Raw genomic sequence first — 24927 nt, forward strand, 5'->3', positions numbered from 1 at the left:
GGTGGCTGGGCTCAGCCTTTGAGATGGGGTAAGAAGCTCGGACATCCGGAGGGAGCTCGGAGTAGAGCTGGTGCTTCTTCGTGTTGAAATGGAGCCAGTTAAGGTGGTTTGAATATCTGATTCAGATGCCTCCAGGGAGACTTCCTTTGGTGGTTTTCTGAGTATGTCTACCTGGGAAGAGACCCTGGGGTAGACCCAGAACCTGCTGGAGAGATTATGTATCTCATCTGGTCTGGGAATGCCTCGGGATCCCCCAGGAAGAACTGGAAAGTGGGGAAGGACTTCTGGAATGACCTGCTTCGTCTGCTGCCTCCATGACCCGACCCCACATAAGCAAAGAAAATGGATGAATGGATATTAATTACCATTATCTAATAGATAGATAGATAGATAGATAGATAGATAGATAGATAGATAGATAGATAGATAGATAGATAGATAGGATTTTGACAGGAACTGTTAACTACTTTGTTAAGGGGTAATAAAAATATAAATAATGATGCTGTGCAATTTCATAAGAATTTCGCTGTAAATATTGTATTTTTTCTTCTTGAAGGAGAAAATATATCTATGCACTGTGTGCAGCTCCTTTTTATTCAAACTGCTCTTCTGTTTACTACTGTTGCACTGTAAATTTCCCCGCTGCGGGATCAATAAAGGTTTAATCTATCTATCTATCTATCTATCTATCTATCTATCTATCTATCTATCTATCTATCTATCTATCTATCTATCTATCTATCTATCTATCTATCTATCTATCTATCTATCTATCTATCTATCTATCTAATAGTGGTTGATTATTAATAATTTGGTGGATTTGTTAAAAAATAAAAATCCTAAAATTCAGAGTGACACTTTCGTTGTGCTTCTTTTGTCAGTCTGAACTTCAAAATGATTGAAAACAACAACAAACAAAACAATTTAAAGTATTTTTTAAAAAGCAGACAAGCAGTGAATCTTCTACTTGCTTTGGCTCCTACTTGTATATACAGTTGACTGAATCCACCTCCAACAAAATATTATATATTTGGGAGTTTTATATATTTTTTGCAACAGTGATCAGCACCAGTGATCAACCCCAGCCCCTCTGAGGAGTATATAGAGGCCTGTAAAGAGTATAATCAAGGAGAGTCTGTCGTACAGCGACATCCTGAGGCTGTCCTGTAGCTTTCACTTGTAAACATTACTCCTTCAGCTACCACAGCTGTTAGCAGATCCCAGAAAGGAAGTGCGTGCTCCAATGTGCTGATTTTTAAGCTATTTCCGTACGACTCCAGATGGAAAGTTATATTAGTCGCTTTAATCAGTTATATCTTCCTGTCCGGGATCAAAGTTACTGCGGTGTTGTCTGAGCTACAACCTTCAGAGTTAATCATTGCTTTATAGTGTCGGTGAACATCACAGGCTGCGCCCACATTTATTCTGCGGCCTTGCATCGACACGTTCAAAGTCCTGACAGTCGACGCTCCGCTGAATTCAACTTTTCTGCAGCGACCGACGAGCTGAAAATGGACACGAGCAGCGCAACCCGCAGCGGGAAGACCTTCCTGTTCACATCCGAGTCGGTGGGAGAAGGACACTCCGGTACTGTACACTTCTCACTGGACATAACACACGGATGGATCTAGTAGACAGACCGCACATGTCTGAACGTGTCTGCACCGCTTTATATACAGTCACTGGTCTGCACATGTGAGCCTCGATGTCGATCGTTTTAATTTCTGTTAAAAAAAAAAAAGGACATCGGATTTACTGCTGTAGCCATTTTTTGTTAAGAAACACTACCTTACAGATATGAGAAATTTGAATTCAAGAGGAAATGACAAAAAAACCCCAAAGAAACAAAGTATTTCACTACTTAAGATAAGCACACCTTAGTCAAATGAAAAAAAGGGAAAAATGAAATTTAAACATAAATGCCAATATGAAAGCTTTAAATGTCCGATTTGAAAAGTAAAATGAAAATATAATCTAAACACCAAAAAATAGACATTTTAATATTTTTTTTAATATAAGTGTTCATTTTGGAAAACAAGTTTTTGATTTAGCAACCAGTAAGCTAGTCTTTTGTGAGTTAGTTTATCTTAGCTAGCAGTTACTTAGCTTCTATAGGTCAGCAGCTCATTAGCTTGTCTTAGCAACATAGACTGTATGCTTAGCAAGCAACCAGTTAGCCTATCTTTGCTTGCACTGAGAAAACTATTAGGCTAACGGGTTACTTGCCAAGACAGGTTTGCTGAGCTAAAGAAATGCTAACAAAGATAAGCTAGTTAAATTAAGTACTTGCTACCCATTTAAGGTAAGAGGCTGCTAGCAAAGAATTGCAAACTTGCTGTTTGCAAAGATAAGCTAACTAACTGCTAATAAAGACACTAGTTAGTTCATCTTAACAAGCAGAAGATTAGCTTATCTTTACCTAGAGGATACAGATAGCACATTTCTGTCCGTACAAAATCTGTGTGCCTCTAAAGTTTACAGAATAATTTATACAAAAATCAAATCAAAATAATATTCTGAATCCTTTATTTGCCAACTGATTTAATTAGTATGACTGAAGACAAATTTAAATATAGTGAGTGCGTATGTACACAGTTTTTATTTTTACCTGTAGAAATTCAATTCAGTTTTATTTATATAGCGCCAATTACAGTCAAATTGTCTCGAGACGCTTTACAGAACCCATATGCCTGACCCCCAGAGCAAGCCCTAAGGCGACAGTGGCAAGGAAAACACCCTTTTAACAGGGAAAAAAACCTCGAGCAGAACCCAGCTCTTTATGTGGGGAGAAACCTGGGGTTGTTCTTGTTTTCCTCTATTAAAGATGAATAATATGTTGTCCTGGCATTACAAAGAGCTTTTTTTTTTTATAAATTACTAGACTATTTTTCCAAGCTACATAAACTTCTTCTAAATTAGTGGAATACCACTTCCTTTCCAGCTTTCGCGACACCTGCTTTAAAGTCCGCAGCTGGGAATTCTACCAAGGAGCAGGTCCTCTCTGAGATAGAACTTTCTTTTTTACAGGTGCAACACTATCAAGTGTTGTACGCAGTGAGGCTGCAGCATTATTAACAATATAATCCACTTCTGTGGGGGTAAAATTTGAATATTTCCCTTCCATTATATCAGTAAGTGCTGCAGAACTAAATAGAGAGGGTATTATTTCCTTAAATTTAGTCACCGAATTGTCAGACATCTACTGTAATGATATTTATTCTTAACTCCTATACAATCTATTGTTGTAAATTGAAATGTTATCATAAAATGGTCAGAAAGAAGAGGGTTCTGGGGAAATACTGTTAACTGTTCGATTTCTATGCCATAAGTCAGAACGAGGTCAAGGGTGTGATTAAAACTATGAGTTGGTTTATTTACATGTTGAGAAAACCCAATTGAGTCTAATATTGAATTAAAAGCTGTCATAAGGCTGTCACTGTCCACGTCAACATGAATGTTAAAGTCACCCACAATAATGACTTTATCTGAGCTGAGCACTAAATCAGACAAAAAGTCTGAGAATTGAGATAATAACTCAGAGTAAGGAGCAGGAGGACGATATACAGCAACAAATAAAACTGGTTTCTGAGCTTTTAAATGTGGATGAGAGAGACTGAGAGTGAGATTTTCAAATGAACTGTAACTAGGTTTAGGTCTCTGGTTCATTTTTAAGCTAGAGAGGTAAATTGCTGCCACTCCTCCTCCTCAGCCTGTGATTCGAGGAACATGACAGTTAGTATGACTAGTAGGAGTTGATTCATTTAGACTAACATATTCTTCCTGCTGCAACCAGGTTTCAGTCAAACAGAACAAATCAATCTGGTGATCAGTTATCAAATCATTTACTAACAGAGATTTAGACGAGAGAGATCTAATATTTAACAGACCACATTTAATTGTCCTGTTTCTTCGCTCAGTTGAAATAGTGGTATTAATTTTTATTAGATTTTTATGGTTACTATGTCTTTTGTTTATATTTGAATTGTTTTAGTTATTTTTTTTTTTTGTCTGCATTTATTCTCATTGTTTAACTCCACAAAAGGGGTGTCAACATTATATGAGATTGATGCATATTTTAGTCTTGCAGCCAAATATTTTTTTGTTTGAATTGTTTAATTTATTGAATTTTGGTGGTCGGGGGACAGACACACACTCAATAAAGCTAACTGAATTCTTGGAGGGTGACAGCTGAGAGGAAACTGTAGAGAGGTGTGGAAGACTACAACTCTGCATCCTGGTCTGAACTCTGGGTTGTCATGCTTTAGGAGTTCTAATAAAATCAGCCATTTTATTAGAACTGAAAGTGTTTAATGTTATCAAAGTCACAAAACATTTGACTATTTAATCTTGTGCACCTAAAGTGATTAGATCACTTCTAATTCTGTCCCAAAAAATTCTAGAAAATGTAATAACAACTTGACCTCGGGGTCGTTTGTAGTAGCTACTGGCCTGACAATACTGCATTCAACGGCATTACATGTATAGTTATCTATGGAAGTCTGTTTCTGTTCTCTTCTTTTATTGATTTATTTCTGTTCGCAGATAAGATGTGCGATCAGATCAGTGACGCTGTACTTGATGCATACCTGAGACAAGATCCTGACTCTAAAGTGGCCTGTGGTGAGTCTCCTGTCTCATGATATTGATGTGATCATGTTTGTCTTCATTAGACAGGTTTCTTTACAGATGTAGAGCAAATAGTACCTTAAAATCTACAAAAGAAAATGCAAATCAACGCGTGTCTCCATGCACTACTGTAATGTGAACATTAAAATCGCCATTTGTTGTGTGGACTCCCACAAACCTAAATAGTTATAGTTACTCCGCCAAGGAACGCGCCAGAGTTTTGTGGCGATCTACGTTGATTTGTCTGTCTGTCAGTCTGTCTGTCTGTCAGAAGTGACACAAGGACCATGTGATTAGAGTTTGGCAGTGATGTAGCTTATAGTGTGGATCCATGGATGTGTTAAAGATTTCTGTATCATTGCAAGATAGCACGATAGAATCACTGCAACTATGACAACAAGTGTGTTTCTGACAATGCCATATGGTGGAAAAGCCTTGGTGGACTACTGGGCTCTCTGACTGCTTTTCTTGTTAAATATTGTTATCAATACTTGTCTGAACCCAGTCATAAAGTAAGCTAAGGTACTTTGACAGTTATTAATAAAGCAGTGTTTGCTCTTTGATCAAAGTTCGATACACTACAATCTGGTCATCAAATACATTAATCTCCTTCTTAACAATGAGTTTATGCTTTTTCCACAGAGGTTCCTCTTCTTCTTTGCCTCTTTGACTTACTATCTGTGTAGCTGTGTCAGACTTTGAAAAAATACACAAGAATGAACATTTTTAAGAAATTTGTTTTCCTTTATTTAACCAAGCAGAAGTCTCATAAAAACTAAAATCTCTGCTTCAAGAGAAACATGACCAAAAAGGTGAAGCATAGAAGTAACTGTTACATTAAACACTAGTGGTCGACGGATATGTTTTTTTGTCAGTGCTGATCTCAACTGATAACTGATATTTGGAACTGATGTACATTTTCAGTAAAAATGAAAATCTGTCAAAATTTAGAATAACACAAACACCTTAAAAATATTTTAACTACCTTTGTTAATCCATATTTTACTTATGTTTAGATTTGATTATTTTAGACTAAATTTGATTCAACTTAGTACAAGTACTGAGAAAACGAAATGCAGTTTAGGTGAAAGACAACTCTTCAGCATTTATCCTTCAGTATTGATTCGCTATTAATTGAGAATAATTGGCAAATAGTGCTGATCACTACTGAAAACAAATTAGAGAGGAAGACGTGTCAGACACCATAAGAAAAAAAACAGGCGGCCATATGGTCAGAGTATACATGTTGAAATAAAAGGCTGAAGTCCAAATAAGATGCTGATTCATTATTGACAAAGTTTGATCTGAAAGTAGGAACAATAAATTAAGAAGCAAAAACACTGACCAGCGGTACTGTTGGCCAGAGTAAAACTAAATTTTTGGCAACTGCTCAAAGAATACTCACCATCTCCAGAATGATAAGAATTTTTTAAAAAAATCACGAATTTTCTTGACTGAGGTTTCATCTACTAAAACATATTAGACATTTTCATCAAAAGATCAGGGGAACTGGGAAATGCTTGATTTTTTTTCAAGTAATACAAGGCCTGAACATGCTGGTGAGCATAGTTATCCCTAGAATACTCAGGAAAAACTCTTGACAGCAGTGACAATATACATTCCAAAACTGTTTATTCTTCTTAATGTGCAAACTCATTGTCTTGTTACAGAGTGTGTAGCGAAGACGGGGATGATCTTACTGGTGGGTGAGGTGACATCTAAAGCCACTGTGGATCTCCAGTCAGTGGTACGAGATACGGTGCAGAAGATCGGCTATGATGACTCTTCAAAAGGTACAGCAGGGAGGGATTCAGTGTTCTAATTTGATGAAATATGGCGAATGAGTCAGAGACTGTTCCTTATTTTGGCTGAACTGTGATTTGCAGGTTTTGACTATAAGACCTGCAACGTGCTGGTGGCTCTGGAGCCGCAGTGTGTGGAGATATCAGACTGTGTGTTTGAAGGCCGAGACCAGGAGGACATCGGTGCTGGGGACCAGGTTCACTATTTCATCTTTTATAATCATGTTTCACCTCTTTTAATGGATTCTGATTGGTTTTGATAAAATAATAGAAGATCAAAATTTTAATCCCAATGTGCATTGCTAACAAAACATTACAATAGCTTAGAGAATATATGCAGTGTCTAATAGAAAAGTACAATACATTACCAAATCTTGAAAAAACTTTGTGACAGAAATTACAGCACAATAGAATGTGGCCATTTAATATAGATGCACCCACAAACAAAATGACCTTGCGCTGAGCACAGGCGTGTTATGCATGTGTATGCTTTGTATGGATACCGAATTGCGTGACCGAAATATGTAGTGGTCGGCGGGAATTGATGGAACTCAGAAACACCCCCACAATTTACTCAATTGTTCTTGTATCATTTCCAACAGATAAGTCACGATAATTCCGCAGTGGCCGATTTGTAGTAGGATCACAATCATGTGATTGTCAGCAGGCAGCTGACGCAGTGTTCACTTGTAGTCATAGTTACAGTGACGCCGTGCCGCTATCTGGCAATGATACAGAAATCTTTAACAAATCTTTGGACCCAGACTATAAGCCGCATTGCTGCCAAAATGTAATCCCCTAGTCCTTGTGTCATTTCTGACCTTCCCTGAAAATTTCATCCAAATCCGTTTGTCCATTTTTGAGTAATATTGCACACAGACAGACAGACAAACCAACACAGATTGCCACATAACTCTGCCGAGGCTCTGCCTCATTGGTGGAGTAAAAATGTAAGTACAGTGCGCTCAGCTCATGTAACACTAGAATAGAAAGGAAAGAAGTAACTGTGGGAGTGATACTGAAGTATTAGCACATAATATTAAAATACTGTACATGACAATGTGGATGCAGTGATACACAAGATTCAGTTCGATATGTTTTCACCACAGCAGAGAACACAAATACATGAATTAACAGTTTTGTCATTTATATTTAGAAATGAAAACATTGAAAAGTGCTTAATTGGACACAATTCTTAATGAAACAGTTAAGGCATCCAAATGTTGTATCATGTCAGTTAGAAAAGACTTGTCTTGTATAAAATAAGCAACACAAATATGTCAATTCAGGCAACAGTGGACCAACCAACCATTTCTCATATATAAAACAGAATTCAAAGTGTTACAGAGCCACCCTTTGAATATCCCTCATCCATACTTGGAAATGGTTGTATTAATTCCATTTGAAGATCTAAACTGAAAATAGACCTTTCTGTGACTACGTATGATCACAAGACTGGGTTTTAATCTTTATCTACTGTCTGTCTTTTCAGGGTTTAATGTTTGGCTACGCTACAGATGAGACCGAGGAGTGTATGCCTTTAACCCTCCTGCTGGCTCATAAACTCAACCACAGGATGAAGGAGCTGTCACGCAGCAAAGAGTGTCCCTGGATCCTACCGGACTCCAAATCACAGGTGAGCCTCTTCAAAAGAACACTGGGGCATCTTAAGCCTTTAAGACCCACCAAGTCCGCCAGGACATATTTTTACATTTTTACATACTGTAGTGCCATTTTTTGGAGTATTTTTATTTGCTTTACATCAAAATAACTCTGATATCCCAAATTTTAACAATATGTATTGACATAAGTCAATTTTGTAGCAGTTAAGACAAAAGTCTTAACTGCTACAAAAAATTGCTTAAAAGTGCAACAAACCTTTAAAAAATGTAAATTGTTTGTTTTTTTCACATATATTTCAAAATACAGAAATTGCATAGCTGTATCCCTCAAATTTGTAAATGTAAAAAAGTTGTACAATATCCTTTGGAACCACAGGAAATTAATTTGGAGTCTGTACATAACTGGCTTTTTGAGATATGGTAAATTTTGTAACCTGGAAAAAAAACTGCAAAATTTGTAAACAGACAACATCAACATCAAAACTAATTATTTACAATAGTGCAATCAAATTTCTAAGTGTGCCAGATACTTATGAACACACATATTTTATGTACAAAACCATGGTCAGACCATAAAAAGTGCATTTGAAAATAAAAGAAAATCGTTTTTACTGAGTTGAATCAGAAACAGTATTTTGATGGTCTCCTGGTCCAAGTACTTGGACAAGTCTGATGGAGAAGGGCTGTCCACATATTCTGACAGAGGTGGCTGGACACCTGGCCTCCTTTTCGGCAGGAAATGTGGCAGAGAAGGTAAGCTGTCAGGTTCCTTCTCAGTTTTCCAGCCAGCTGTAGGGAGCGCCTCTGGCCCGGAGCGCTCGCTGGTGGAGCGGCTGCTGCAGCGTCTCCTGGCTGGAGGCCGGTCTGTCCCTCGACCTCTCGCTGGGGTACCAGGACAGCAGGAGACCTCCATTCTCTCCTCTTCCTTCTCCTCCTCCTTCCCAACATTGTAAATGCTGCACACAGAAAAAGTTTCGTGGTACGTTAGCTGTGCGCAGCCATGACGTAAAAATGATGCGTATTCGGCGGCGTTACATGTATATTATACTTTCTTTACTTTTCTCCAACTCAAAACAAACATCTTCTCATGAATACAGACTTAGATGTCACTGGAATTATCAATTCCTTCGACAAGGTCGGCTTCATCCGCGCTGGTGACAGAATCCAGGCCAGACAAGTGGCTGGACTCTTCATCCGACGCTGTAACTTGCTGGAGAGCTTCGCGCAAGATGTAAAATAGTTTGGCGCGACCAGGTTTTCGCTGCTCCACAACTAATGTGTGGAAGTGTGTCAAGGTGTGTGATGGATGTCTGGTGTGTGTGGGCTGTGTGTCTGAGTGTTTTTGTAAAAAAAAAAAAAAAAAAAAAAGCGGGGCCGAAACGAGGGACAGCTCCTATCTGTCCTATCTGTGCAGGCTACGTCCTTCCGTGATTTCGGCTCAAAAACTACAATTCTCGGCAACAGCGTCACTTCCTGTTGTTGGGGGCAGGAGCCTCTCAGGTATAGACACAAGCATCATGTGACAGGTCATGACCACAACGTGATCACGTTTATTTCAACATAGGAAGTTCTCCAAATACCCGTGGTCTGGTTTATAAAGAGTTTTGTTGTGTGCACTTTATTGTGTATTTTTACAAACCCATCACTGCAACGAAAAACGTGTGAAATGTTACTGTAACTCCCCAGATTTTATATGCAAAAAGAATTGTCGATCTATCTTATCTGGTTTCAAATCTACAGCCAATCAAAAATCAATATACAAAACGTAGCGCCAGCGCTATGCTGGGTTCTAAAGGGTATCCGGGCTGATAGTATCCGTCTCCTCTGTGCTGTTATTTTTAATACTATGTATTAAAGCATTCACTTTTAGCTTTCTGGCCTCTATTCTGCAGGTCACAGTGGAGTATCGAGATAACATGGGAGCCATGGAGCCACTGCGTGTCCACACAGTGGTCATCTCAGTGCAGCACAGCCCTAACATCACCCTGGAGGAGATCAGACACAACCTGATGGAGAAGGTGGTGAAAAGCGTCATTCCTGCTAAGTACCTGGACGATAAAACGATCTACCATCTGTTGCCGAGTGGGAAATTCCTCATTGGAGGCCCACAGGTTAGTAATGATTAGGGCTGGACCCGAATATCCGAATATTCGGTCATTTATTTTTTTATTTTATTCATATATTTGATCAGGGACCATGCAATTATCATAGAACACATAGAACTGATGCATTACATATAGTGTGTATAGCATTGAGCTAATTTGCAACTCCCGTCCCTGGTTGGGCTTTTAAGTAAAATTAGGCAAAGGATCAACAACACAAATAAAACCAGCCCAGACAACATTAAAAACCTATAACCCCCACCCACCCATGCACACACACACAAACACGCACAATGACACAATCCACAGTCAGTCAGACCTTTTAGATGTCATAGGTGGGTACATTGTTGTTTTCCTTTCAGCCAATAATTAACTTTTGCTGTAGAAGTTTTTAAATCTGCTATCCTATTAATTTCGTTAGGTAATGTGTTCCAGATGTGACAGCCTTTGATTGAAAAGGCTGTCTGTCCAAATGTAGTTCTGCGGTAAGCTATTTTGCAATTGTTGTTGGTGGAGCTTCTGGTGACCCCGCAGCCGTCCTGTCTTTGGATGAATCCACAGAGTGGCTGTGGCGCTGATTTACTGAGGCATTTAAAGACTAATTTGACAAAGCAAAGATCTATAAAGCTTTCAAAACTCAAAAAATTGTATTTTTTAAAAATAAGACAGTGATGCCACCAAATTGTTTTTTTTTTATCCATAATTTTCAAGGCTTGATTGTATAATGAACCGATGTGTTTTATTGTAGATGGAGCTGCTTGAGCCCAAACTGTCAGCCAGTATGAGATATGGGAGATCAGAGCATGCATATACAGTAGGGCTGCCTGGTCAGGAATATAATTTCTGATCAACTTAAAGCAGTTCCGATTTTTTTTTAACTGTTTTCGAAATCTTCTTTATGTGGAGATTAAATTTAAGTTGAGGGTCTAGTACAACTCCAAGATACTTGAATTCTATCACTGGAATGATTTCTTGATTTTGTATATTAACTTTAAAGCATTGTTGGTTTGATTTCCTAACTGAGAAGCACATAGACACTGTTTTTTCCAGGTTTAATACAAGGTGATTTTGAACCAGCCACTCTTGGACATTAACCATACATGAAGACAGGATGTCTGCAGCCTGTGCTGGTGTCTTAGCGGCTGTATATATAACTGCATCATCTGCATAAAGTTGACATGTTGCAGTAGAGCAGTTTAACGGGAGGTCGTTAATGAAAAGGCTGAACAGTAAGGGACCAAGAATGGACCCTTGTGAAACGCCCATGTGTGTATTTAAAAACGTGGATGTCTCGTGGTGAACTTGGACACATTGTTCTCTATTCTGCAAATAAGATGTAAACCAATCTATTGTCTCAGAGTAAAAACCAAAAGGAACCAATTTGGATGAAAGCAAAGTATGATTGACCGTATCAAATGCCTTTTTGAGGTCAAGAAAAACAGTTCCCACAACATTACCCCCATCCAGGCTCTGTTTAATGTTTTCAATGAGGCAACAGTTTGCTGTTTCTGTTGAGTGGCCTGGTCTGAAACCAAACTGGTGTGGATGAAGAAGGTCACTGTCCTGTAGATAGTCTATGAGTTGCGAAGCGATTACTTTTTCAAGAACCTTAGACAGGACAGGTAAAATAGAGATTGGGCGATAGTTATTTATATTATCCCGACTTCCTGATTTAAAAACTGGTACAATGACAGCCTTTTTCCAGTCAGATGGAAATTTACAGGATCTAATCGAGAGATTAATGAGATGAGTCAGTGGTTTTATTAATATTTTGCTGTATGTTTTGAGGAAAATAGACCATGACGATGGTATCCAAATATTTATTTTGAGATCCAAATATTCAGATCTCTATCTATTGGAATCCCCCCCCCCCATTCTGGGCTAATTTTTCACAGCAATATAAAGTTTTGAACCTCAGTGGAAACAGTACAACCATGGCTCGAAGTAGAGAGACCTCAGATATGTCTTCTTTGCAGTATGACTCAGAATGTCCCAAATAATAGAAGAAAGTTGAATTTTTTTTGATTACTTTGACTGAAATTTTAAAAAACCCTGAATTTAGCATATTCCCAAACATTTAACAATTTTCCAAGTGCCCACAGGTGTTATCAGTATTGCCTGTACATACGACAGATAGTTTTCTACTTACAGTTTCAACTTGCTTCCATATTTGCCCCGTTTCTGCTCCATAGAAACACAATTCATCCTAAATACCAGAGGTTCAATAAGCTCTGACGTTAACTGTTCCGATATCAATGCTTTACATAGTGAGAAGAACATTGTGTTGCACATTCTGTCTAATCACCGCATGACATGTCTGATGTGTTTGTGTTTATGATGCACCTTTGCTTTCCAAATCCAAATGGGAGTTCTGTCTGTCAGAACTACAGGCTACATCTGGTGTGTGCGGGGCAGAGCAGCTCCGTCATTCACCTGCAGCTTGGAACAAGTGATAAGCGTTTAGTAGTCTGATTAAACTTCACTACAGTTGATGCAGAAAACGTTTGTTGCCACAAAAGTATCAAGGTGTTTGCATGTCAGAGCAGAAACATGATCAGTCTGTCAAAACGTTCAATAAAAGTTTGTCACATACAAATGCTGAGTTTCACTGCTGAGCTCGTACTTCATCTCTAGCTAACCAGGTACGTTATGTTTCCTAGCAGCCTGCACACAGACTTAATTAAATTATATGAACACAATGATTAAAAGTAAATATTCGCCAGTTGTTTGATTAGCTGTGGCTGAGTTCATCAATTCAGTCTAAAATTAAGAGCATCATCTGAACTGTCATTCAGAATTACAGTTTCACCTTCAGGGCACAGAACAGCAGGATTCAGTGATTTTAGAGGCTGCACATAAACTCTGTGTTACTTTATTTTCAATGTTTCTATGAATGATTGTTGGCGTTAGTAGTAGAAAAAGTGTTTTCTTCGCTAAAACTATTAATATGACACAGTAAAAATACTGTCCACATCCTGCCAGTCATACAAACGTGAAGAGTGAAGCTGGTTTAATCAACACAATGTACTAGCATTTACTTTTTATCTGCTCAAGGTGGAACATTTAATTCTGAAATAATGTTGGACAATTTAATGAAACGCAATGCATAATGTTTTATTTTGTGAGTAAAACCTGTGACTGGCCACAGTGCTCTGTTCATTAACATCAACATTAGTGTCTATACACAATCTGTTTTAACCCTTAGATGCATGAATGATTGGAACCTACACTCTTCCATAAGTGGGTCAAAAATGACCCGTATAAGAATCAATGTGTTTTATGCCATTTTTGTCATTTTGGTTCAGAATAATGATTTGTATTATTGTTTGTATTATATTGTTGTCCACACAAGAATGATTTCATGTTTGACATATGTTTATTTTTCACTTTATAACATATTTTGAACATTATGATAATTGAAAAAGAATCTTTGACAAAACAGTGATAGAATATCAACCTCCATTTTGTTGGCATTTTTCCACTCTTTTCCTCCATGTTTGTGCACTTCATCACCTCTTGTATGATATTATCAGTGATAAAGAGCTTGGGGTAGTAATACAAATATTACAGTTTCCTTAAAAGTATAAAAGGTAACTTAAAAATTTAAATGAATGATATCAAAAGCATGTGTTTTTGAGGAATAGCTGGAACATGAAATGATAAAAAATTTTCATTACAAAGATATTACAAGAAAACGACCTCACCGGGTCATTTTTGACCCACTTATGCATCTAAGGGTTAAATACAGTACATATGGAAAAATAAAACAATCTTTATTTTTGAAAAATAAAGAACAAAAAACAAAACACACAAAAACATTTTAAAAGCACTGGATAAAATTGCCGTTACAGAACTAGATTGATACGCAGTATCAGTAAAAGTAGTAGTACCTTTTAAAATCTGAATAATACCCATCCCTAGTCATGGATTCTCAGTGGCGCTAAGGAGCACAGAATTTTTGTTTTCTGAGAATCGCTTTCGAACAAATGGTTAAATTTTGAGAATTTTAAAAATAAGATATGTAAAATAAAAGGATTTTGATGAAATAGCACAATATTTAGCTTAGATTTGGTTAAGTTTCCTCACTGAAATACACAGATGAGTAATTTTAGCCATTTTTTAATACATTAGCATACTATTCAAACCTGCCTGTGGGTTTTGAGGTCTAGAGCATTAAACCAAATCTTTCTAATGGGATGTGGTGGTGCATGACTTGACTTTGATGTTTTTAACCCAACAGGGTGATGCAGGACTCACAGGACGTAAAATCATAGTGGATACCTATGGAGGATGGGGTGGGCATGGAGGAGGAGCTTTCTCTGGAAAGGATTATTCCAAAGTGGATCGTTCTGGAGCTTATGCGGCACGCTGGGTCGCCAAGTCTCTGGTCAAATCTGGACTGTGCAGGAGAGCCCTGGTTCAGGTAAAGATGTTTACAGCTTCAAGCTCCGCTTCTTACTCACATTTTGTGCAACCGATCCATCCATTATCTATACATCACTTAATCCTCATTAGGGTCGTGTGGGGGCTGGAGTCTATCCCAGCTGACTTAGGGTGAAGGCAGGGGACACCCTGGACAGGGTGGACACAGAGAGACAAACAAGCACACTCACATTTACACCTATGGACAATTTAGAGTTAATTTAGAGCATGTTTTTGGACTGTGGGAGGAACCCAGAGAAAGCCCACGCATGCACAGGGAGGACATGCAAACTGCATGCAGAAAGATCCCAGGCTGAGATGTGAACCGTAGATTTTCTAGCTGCAAGGCAACAGTGCTTACCACCAAGCTGCTGTGCAGCCCCACATTTTGTGTAATGTAATTCAAAAACTATACTGCAGCCATTATGCATCATCTTACATGCTTTAAAAACAGATAAAGCTGCTTTTCAAAATATTGGATGGAAAAAGAATCTTACTGTAAAATCTTCAGGCGTATTCACATTGTCTGGTCAGGCACATTAGCTCTCTTTTCAAATCATTCTGATTTCTACGGTCATTCCAAGTTGCCCTGGTGTTGCTCCATTGTCTCTGATTTCAGCTTTGATCTTTTTGTTATTTGGGACCAAAAACTTGGTGTGTGAAAAAGTTCAGTAAATATTTTGGCTAAATCTTGAGATTTTTTTTTATGTTTCCAGTAGGGCTGTCAAAGTTAATGCGGATTAATCCAGCACCATAATTAATCAGATTAAAATTTTTAACGCAATTAACGCATCTGCAGCGCAGAATGACTCAAAATCCCTGAAACGTATCTGGCAACGCATTTCGGGTATTTTAAATTTGATAGGTCGCTTCTATTTCACCAGCGCAGCTTTTCCAGTGTTTATGGCAGCTCAGGAAACACACAGACCAATTAGGTTCAGCCATCCCATGTGATCCTGCTCAGCCAATGAATTGGTCTCTGTATTCGAGCCGCTAAATATCGCAGCTGAGTTCAGAAAACAGATGAGGGACAGAGGAGAGGAGGACGGATAAAAAGATAAACAAGAAAGGCACTCATAGAGTGCAGTGCTCCGCCAAGACTGTTCATTCCTCAATTTGTGTATTCAGAAATCACAGCAACATAGAATCTGGCCGTTTGATATAGATCGACCCACAAACTAACTAAAAAAATACTAAATTGCCTTGCGCGAGCACAGGTATATGTTGTGCATACGTATGTTATGTAGTACAGATACCGAATTGCGTGACCGAAATATGTAACGGGTTGAGTGAATTGTTGCAGGTGTTACCAACCCGATTTTGCCGGCTGCCGAGCGTGGTTGGGCAGCCTCAGGTAGCGCTAGCCCGCTTAGCTTAGCGCGGCTCGTTAATGGTAACAGCCAATATAAGTCCAGACAAACTTGGCAGGGGGAGAACTAGGCGCTTCTATTGAACCGGCAGCAACTGTCCACACTTACAGTTCATCCAGGGTACACTGGCTTCTCACACTTGCCCTCTATGACTGGCTCTATCATCAAGGTGCATCTCACGATGTCTCCACTTATACACTCGTCTCTGCAACAACACACACCGCTGCAGCGCTCCTCCTTACGTCACCCTCACTCACACACATACACACACACACTCTCTCTCTCTCTCTCTCTCACACACACACACACACACACACACACACACACACACACACACACACCGCAACCTGCCTAGGTTAAAGGAGAGCAGGCTTGGCCTGCAACACAGGTAACTGACACAGCGTTCACTTGTCATGGTTACGGTCACGCCGTCCCGGCCGCTATATCTCACAATGGAAAATCCTTAACAAATCCATGGATCCAGACTATAAGCTGCATCAATGTCAAAATCTAATGAGGTGGTCCTTTTGTCATTTCTGACCTTCTCTGAAAATTTCATCCAAATCCGTTTGTCTGTTTTAGAGTAATGTTGCAGACGGACAGACAGATTCACAAACGTACACCGATCGTCACATAACTCCGCCGTTCCTTGGCAGAGTAATAAACAAATTGACACTGAGAGGAAAGTCGCCCTTCACATTTTGACTATGTTTGGCTCAACATGCAGCTGTAAGCCAGCTTCTCAACTATGAATATAATCCAAACTCAATATGGTTTCAGACTCACCCATCAGCTCCAAATGTGTTTGAGAACGACCTTGACACCATTCAGACCACGATTCAGAATACTGGCAGCTCAGTTCTCCCATTAAGCAGCAGCGGTATAAGGGGAGTGACAGAAAAAAATGTAAAATCGTTTAACTGTTTACATCTTTTGAGATTTTAGGTGTTGTTAAAGATGTATAAAAGTTGGTTCAAGTTGTTCAGTCATTATTTTTCACTTTATTTTAACATGTACAGTTATATCAAAAGTTTTTTATTAATAAATGTTGTCGTACTGAATTTATTTGATTTGACGGTCAGTTATTGATTACATGCAGACACTAATAAAACTACTGGGTTACATCAGCATATATCACACTAATTCAAGTTAGACATTAAGATTTTCTGGACCTTTGCCTTAATACATTTTCTCTGACTGGACCTCTTTGAATTTTAGTTGAATACCCCTTTGCTAAACAGCATGTTGGCCCTCTTTTTGAATATAAAAAAACCCCAAAGACGGAACAGTCCACCAACTTACAGTAATAGGCACACTCTGCAGGAAAGAGTTGTCTTTCACCGAAGCAAAGGTGCTTAATAAACATGGTAAGTGCATATACAGTGGGTACGGAAAGTATTCAGACCCCTTTAAATTTTTCACTCTTTGTTTCATTGCAGCCATTTGCTAAAATAAAAAAAGTTCATTTTATTTCTCATTAATGTACACTCAGCACCCTATCTTGACAGAAAAAAACAGAAATGTAGAAATTTTTGCAAATTTATTAAAAAAGAAAAACTGAAATATCACACGGTCATAAGTATTCAGACCCTTTGCTCAGTATTGAGTAGAAGCACCCTTTTGAGCTAGTACAGCCATGAGGGAATCTTGGGAATGATGCAACAAGTTTTTCACACCTGGATTTGGGGATCCAATGAAGAAGTAGAAAAATTTAAAGGGGTCTGAATACTTTCTGTACCCACTGTATATTCCCTTCTTTCTTGAATCTGTTTCCTCATGCAAAATGAAACGCAATTAATATAGATTAAAAATGACTGATATTTAATCGTGCTTAATTGAAATTAATCCACAGCAACCCTGTGATTAATCACAGGGTTGATTTGATTTGATTTCAGTTTTTCTTTTTTAATAAATTTGCAAAAATGTCTACATTTCTGTTTTTTTCTGTCAAGATAGGGTGCTGAGTGTACATTAATGAGAAATAAAATGAACTTTTTTGATTTTAGCAAATGGCTGCAATGAAACAAAGAGTGAAAAACTTAAAGGGGTCTGAATACTTTCCGTACCCACTGTATATTCCCTTCTTTCTTGAATCTGTTTCCTCATGCAAAATGAAACGCAATTAATATAGATTAAAAATGACTGATATTTAATCGTGCTTAATTGAAATTAATCCACAGCAACCCTGTGATTAATCAGATTAAACTTTTTAATCAATTGACAGCACTAGTTTCCAGACCATATACATACCTCCTATATGGATGTATCTTTTACTGCCAAAAATACCGTCTTTGGTTGACATTTCACCAACTTTTGAGGCCTCTAACATCAATAGAATTTGATGTGTGCCAAATATGACAATCCAAAGTTTCATGCCAAAATACTATAAACAAAGCATAAATCACAAGGCTTTCACCCAGGACTTTGAGGTTTGTGTCATTTGTCACACCATCATTTTTTCACTTAATTTCATTTTCTTTTGTAGCTTAAGTTGCATTTTCATTGGCTTTTTGGTTAAGTTTAGGCACAGGAACTACTTGGTTGAGTTTATTGCTCCATGTTGACGTTGAGATCGGGTCATTTATGGTTGTAGTTTTAGTTCTCTAACCTCAGCACTCCAGAACCATGACCCAACGAGGGCTCAAGTCACAGATGTTTCAACTCATTGTCGTGTCCATGAAACTGGTTTGCCAAGTAGACCCCAACTTGTCTTTAACTCATGAGCTCTAGCAGGATGGTGCCTGTTGCTAATTAAACCCCCACAATGCTCTTTGCTTGTCAATATGAAATGCGCACACTCTGAGTGACCTCCACCTGAAGTCACTGCAGTATGGAACGGTAAGAGGCTCCACCTGGTTTAACACAGTACACCCAACCCTCTCCACGCTACATTTCAGACGACACTCTACTGGAGCTTCAAAACAAGGTTCATGCCCAGCTACGTAACATTAAGGAACAGCTTGGATGCTGATTTTTTTTCTTTCTTTGTAATGCCTTGCAGAGGTATTCCACTGTCAAGCATATACATCAGATTGATTCTAATAATTTAAATGTAGTTGAAGTATGTATTTTCCTGGAACATAGTATCAAATTGAGACTGTGTCAGCAGAAACTAAATATTAAATGACTCCGATCAGACTTTGGGCAACAAAACTCAAAACATCACTAATTTAAACCATGATGGTTGTTGAAAGATGTCCACTGTGTCTGAGAAAACATTCTTGCGGTTATTATTTTGTGTCTAATGTGAAAAACATCCTGATAAATTTAAAAACTGCATGTGTGATGAAGCCTGCAAATTTGTTACACCTGAAAGCATTCTATTTTCTGTTACACATTTCAGATCTCTTATGCCATTAGTGTGAGCCATCCGCTCTCCATCACAGTGTTTGACTACGGCACGTCAAGCAGGAGTGAAGACGAGCTGCTGCAGATAGTACAGAAGAACTTTGACCTGAGGCCCGGAGTCATTGTGACGTATGTGCAGTGTTTCATAGCTGCAAATCCTTAAATGAACCCTTGTATTTAATTTTTTTGTGTGTAATACTGTGTTTCTATTGCAGAGAGCTGGGTTTAAAGCGGCCCATTTACCAGGCCACTGCCTGCTATGGTCACTTTGGCAGAGCAGAGTTCCCCTGGGAGAAACCAAAACCTCTCGTGTTTTAAGTCTGGGATTAAACACGTTCCACTTATGTCCTGATAATCATTCATAAAACAATCAATAGTCCAATTTGAGTCACAGACTCCATGTATCCAGATGCAGCTGTGTAAATTGTGTCATCTGTTCATTTCTGACCCTAAATTGTAAAGGCAGTGCTCAGAGCCATTTGAAAAATGAATTTAGATTTTTTTAAAATAATTATAAAAAATCAGGTGCTGTTGTTTAAGAAACTGTAGTTACTGTTTTAAAATTATTTCTTGAAATAATTGTGACTTTTTATTAACAGTCAAATCTTTTATTTTTTATTACTTGGTGATTAAAAATTGCATTAAAAAATGAGTTTTTTTGCTTTTTATATTAAAGCTACAACCAGTCGTGGAATATAGGATTTGATCAGGTACTGTATTCAATCTGAAGTACTTTTCCTTGACGTGAGTATTTCCAAAATAGTACTTTAATGCCATTGCTTAATTCATTTGACAGCTGTATTTACAGTTTACTTGTTAAATATGTTTTGATAGTATTGTGCATATTATATGATAATACACATTGAATATATTTCACAGGAAAATTTAATTAGTTGTACATGGACTGACTGAAAAAGTAAAAGGCTGCTTCTAGGTTAAATCACCAGTAATAATGATCAAATTATTTAATATAGCAGTTATGATAACAGTTTTTGCAGTCACACGATACAAAAAATTAGATCTTACCACCTACTTCAGATTTACAAATAATAACCTTTGTCTATCTTTTCATGCAACTCATAACTGATTTTAAAGCTAGAAGAAGAGGAAGAAATCTGACAATTAAAATGACAGACGTGGAGCAGGAACTGAAATGCTTCACTATCTGTGAATTACTCTGAAACTGAAGAAATCTTCCAGCTCTGACTTGATTTCTTCAGATTCTTCAGAAGATTTCTTCAGTGTTAGAGTAATTCACTGATAGCTGTGTGTACATCCAGTGGTAAACTGGCAGCTGTATGTGTAGCGGGAAGGAATGGGAGCTCTTGAACTTGCCTAAGAATCCTCAGTTTTTAAGCATTTCCCCTGATCAAAGTAATTCAGTAATGGTTGACAGTATATTTATTGGTACATAGAAAAAAATGTTAATAGCTAATCCAACCTCATTTTTTGATGTTGAACAAAAGGGGCTTGAAAACATGGATGAATTTTCTGTACCTTTAGAGGACAAGGAATAGGGAGTGCTTCAGGTTGCTTGGAAACCTGCCAGTTTTAAAGATATCCTCATTATCAGAGTAATTTACTGACAGTTGTTCGTGCATCCAGTGGTACATTACAAAAACAAACTGTTAGTAGCTAATTCAGTGTTATTTCCAAAACGTAAAGAAATATAGGCTAAAAATGTCCAAAGAAGCTTCAGGGAACGTTCCACTATCATTCTCTGAAGGTTAGCATAACAGCTCAAATTCAACCAGATTAAGCCAGCATTTAATTAAGGTTTTTATTTCTTTTTGCTTTGACTGAGCAGCTGAGAGACATTACAGTGTGAAGCAATTATTTAAATAAATAAATAGAAAAACTTTACAATGACCTTTGACCCCTGTCACTAGGGTTGCCACCCATCCCTTAAAATACGGAATCGTCCTTTATTTGACAATACATTGTAGCGTTCCGTATTGAATCAATACGAGACGCGAATTGTTCCGTATTTTCATAAACGCCCCGTACACGTCTGTCACACACGCATCAAAACTGTATAATGAACAAAATAAAACACAGGAAATCTTTAGGGCAGCCAATTTCATATTCCTTAGACCTATGTAGCGAGGACCCGATGCGAGGTCCAGCGGATAGACCTCAGACTTCTCTGCGTACCTGGTCCTATGGTCCTGTCTCTGGTTGCCAGGTTACAGATGCTGCTGCACCCGCACGTTTAAAAATGTCTACAACCGAAACTCCACCATGTCCAAAGAAGCAAAAACGTTTGCAAAAGTACAGACGTGAGTGGAAAGACCCGAACCCCTGGCAATGGGTACAGGGCAAACTGTGTTTTCTGTTGCTCATGGACTGGCTGAAGTAAGGCAGCATCAGGAGACCAACATGGAAGAAACATGAGAATAGAGAGGACCCAACCAGCAGGTCACAGTTTATCATCATCTAATCATCTCCTGAAGTCTATATGGTAAGGGACATCATGATGAGATCAGCTAGATTTCCTACAGTATCTGGTTGTGAATTTACCAGAGGATGCTTATAATCATGCTGATGTGGCCATAGACTCTACAGTATTTTAGTGACTCAATAAGTGCCTAAGTTGTTTGATATTTTTTAATGCTTTATTGTTTTTAATAAACATTTATTTAATAGCCCATATGTAATCAATAATTAGCCCATTTGCCTGTCTAAAGAAAAACTCACTCAGAACTCTATGTTAACAATACTAAACAACTAAATCAATAAATACATGCATACACATAAATAAGTCAGTGCATTACCTGTGTTAAGATTTTGATTTAGACGAGAGAAGAAAAGTCTGTAGAGAATTTCTTTGTCCAGTATTCTGCATTCAGTTGTTTATGTTTTTGCGGAATAGAGTATTGCACACTGGTTGGTCATTTTATTTCATTAGTATGGTTTCACTCTTTAAAATGATGCCACTTCTTTTCAGACAGAACCTGTGATCATAAAACAATACAGAATGTCTTAGTTTCATGTTAATAAAGCACTTAAAGCTTTAAGTATGGCTAAGTGCTTTTTTTCAGAATTAAACATACCACTCCTTAAGTGGCAGTGGCCCCGAGTTCAGTAAATTTGGAAAGATATTCACAGATTCGGACTTCTGGCATCAACAACTCATTAGATATAGGTTGTCAAAACATAAACAATGCCTCTTTCCCATCGTTGTAAGGTAGACAATATGCTACAAGCCCAGTTTGATCAAAAGTATCTGTCTTTCAAGCTGCAGAAATAACATTGGTGTCTATGAGCAGCCTGCTGTGAACAGGTACGGTCTGCAAATTGCAAAACCGCTGCAACAGCAAGGAGAGGCACTAATATTCAATAACTTCACTCTCATACACTAGTGTCACCAGATTTACTGCAGCCTTCAAGTGGCTCCTATTGACACCAATGTTATTCCTGCAACTTGAAAGACAGCTACTTTACATCAAACTGGGCTTGTAGCACATTGTCTACCTTACAACAATTTGAAAGAGGCATAATTTATGTTTTGACAAAGTATATTTAATGAGTTATTGATGCCGGAAGTCTGAATCTGTGAATATCTTTCTAACTTTACTGAACTGTGGCCTCGAAGGAGCTGTGGTGGCTTTAGTTTCATTTCTGACAGGTGGCAACTCTACCTGTCACGTGACCTCTAGTGTAGCATCTCAACTGGCCTTGTGGGCATTCTGTGATGGCTAAAGGTGAGTCTTTCAAAGTTGTGAAAGTAATTTCTGACAAATAGTTTAACCAACAGGATTCCATGTAAATTAAAATCTCCACACATTCTTCTGAACAGCCCTAAGCCTGCACAGTTTACACCACGTCTCATGGTATTGGCACAAGTTAGGCTAATGCACGAACCAAGCTTAGCTAGCTAGCTAACACAGGTAGCTGAAGGAGAAGAGAGATGCGAGCATAATAGAAACGTTAAGCAGTCATTTAATACATATTTAATGTAAATTTTGTCTGTTTTCTCAGAAGTGTTTTTTTTCTAAGTCAGATTGGAGATACCTAAAATGAATGTTGAAACAATTACAATCAAACAAAGTAGAAAATATTCAGCCACAACATTAAAACCACTTATAACTGAAAGGGTAATTTATGAGTGGTTGGGATATACCAAGACCCTTAGTAACATGCACCCATAGACTGTATAATGCACCAAGTCGTTTTTAGTCATGGGGTTACACAACATTGCGGCTTCATCTGGCTGCTCAAGTGGCAGTCAGTCAGACAGGTAACTTTTCCATGAATGCTGGTCCTGGCATTATTCAGACAGACCCACCACAGTGATGGGAGAGACATGGTACCCACACGATATTTGTAAGTGATGCAAGGTTAGGCAAGACACCAACTGACTTATAATGCAGTAACAAACAACTAAATCTAAACGAATAGCAGTTTTGTTCAAACTTTAAAATGTTTAGAGTTTATTTAGATATTGTTTTTGTTTCATGCAGAAATACCAGCAACTTTCTCCCTTCAGAGATGATCGTATGGATTGTGTATCTGTTTGATGCTGTGGGTATTTAATAAACTCAGAGGAAAATCCCTACAAACAGTTGAAAGCAACAAACTAAGCTGTAATTCTCTGTGTGTGACAGCTCACCTGTCTGATGTAAAGAAGAACAGACAGGGTGACTGTTAGATTCTGGTTAGGACTGACAGTTCTTCATGGGGTAATTATTTAATGAAGTTACTGGCGATGCTGTTCCACGTGTGCTAATGTGCAAAGCTGTCTTGCTTTGAAGACAAACATATGGATCCTGCTGTTGTTTGTTGTTACAGGTATTTTATAAACTCAGGAACAAACCTGCAAGCAGCGGGAAGACACAAACTAAACTTCAGCAGATGTTAATGGCTTGTGGGAAAAACAAAAACTGATTAATTGAATTATTATTGAGTATCATTAAACTAAATTGTATGTGTCTGGTTTTATTGAAGAAAAGTTTTGTTATTATGGGCAGTTTATAGCCAGACAGATCAGAAGAACTGATTAAATGATGCGGTGAAACGTTCATAATATAAATGATAGCAATTATTCAACTGTTAAAGTATATGTAAGATACTTGTGATTTTAAATAATAGTTCCATCGTGCCCAAGCAGCTTTGAATGAAAGATACAGTGTTCAGTGATATTTTCCTTAAATACAACTCTTAAACTTCAGTCTACATGAGCCACCTAATTCTACACTAAACCATTTTGCTTTTGGAAAATAAACTGAAGACTTGTATTTTTGCTGCTTCAGCCTGTTTAAGGCCAGTTCTGAAATCTTAGCTGCCCCGAAAGAAAAGGCTGTCCACTCAGTCTGAATGAGAGCTTAATGGCAAGTATAAATAAAATAACCTAAGATCACAATCGAGTGGATACGATACGACATTCTCACGCGATCTGACGTCAGAGGGAGAAAGTAAAAACAAGTGACTGCTGTGGAGCTGACTTATGAAGGCTAAAATTAGCAAAAGAGCTCAGTAATGATGATAATGATTTTTTAATGAAATTTCTATCATTTTGAGTCTGTAGTTATACATATTACCTGGAAGTGGTCTGTGTGTGAGATGAATAGAGTCAAATTTAATCCAAAATCCTTTGCAGGCTTGTTTCAGGCATCATAGTTAAGCATTTTTGTAA

At 38.0% G+C, this 24927-nt stretch overlaps 1 protein-coding gene across 1 annotated transcript; it reads left to right on the top strand.

Moving 5' to 3' along the window:
- The first annotated feature begins 1204 nt into the window (after nt 1-1204).
- Nucleotides 1205-19944, top strand: mat2al (methionine adenosyltransferase II, alpha-like). Its single transcript, XM_023266062.3, has 9 exons — nt 1205-1587; nt 4543-4620; nt 6297-6419; nt 6513-6625; nt 7921-8064; nt 9943-10161; nt 14393-14575; nt 19288-19421; nt 19508-19944. The coding sequence occupies exons 1-9, from the start codon at nt 1512-1514 to the stop codon at nt 19608-19610; spliced, it is 1173 nt and encodes a 390-aa protein (XP_023121830.1). The 5' UTR covers nt 1205-1511; the 3' UTR covers nt 19611-19944.
- Nucleotides 19945-24927: the final 4983 nt, after the last annotated feature.

Source organism: Amphiprion ocellaris, chromosome 17 (assembly GCF_022539595.1).
Source record: "Amphiprion ocellaris isolate individual 3 ecotype Okinawa chromosome 17, ASM2253959v1, whole genome shotgun sequence".
Lineage (NCBI taxonomy): Eukaryota > Metazoa > Chordata > Actinopteri > Pomacentridae > Amphiprion > Amphiprion ocellaris.

Excerpts from the sequence above, each read along its gene's own strand:
- mat2al (XM_023266062.3), top strand. The coding sequence starts at position 1,512 with ATGGACACGAGCAGCGCAACCCGCAGCGGGAAGACCTTCCTGTTCACA. Across the intron at positions 1,588-4,542 it reads GGTGGGAGAAGGACACTCCG|ATAAGATGTGCGATCAGATC; the intron begins GTACTGTACACT and ends TTCTGTTCGCAG. Across the intron at positions 14,576-19,287 it reads GCAGGAGAGCCCTGGTTCAG|ATCTCTTATGCCATTAGTGT; the intron begins GTAAAGATGTTT and ends TACACATTTCAG.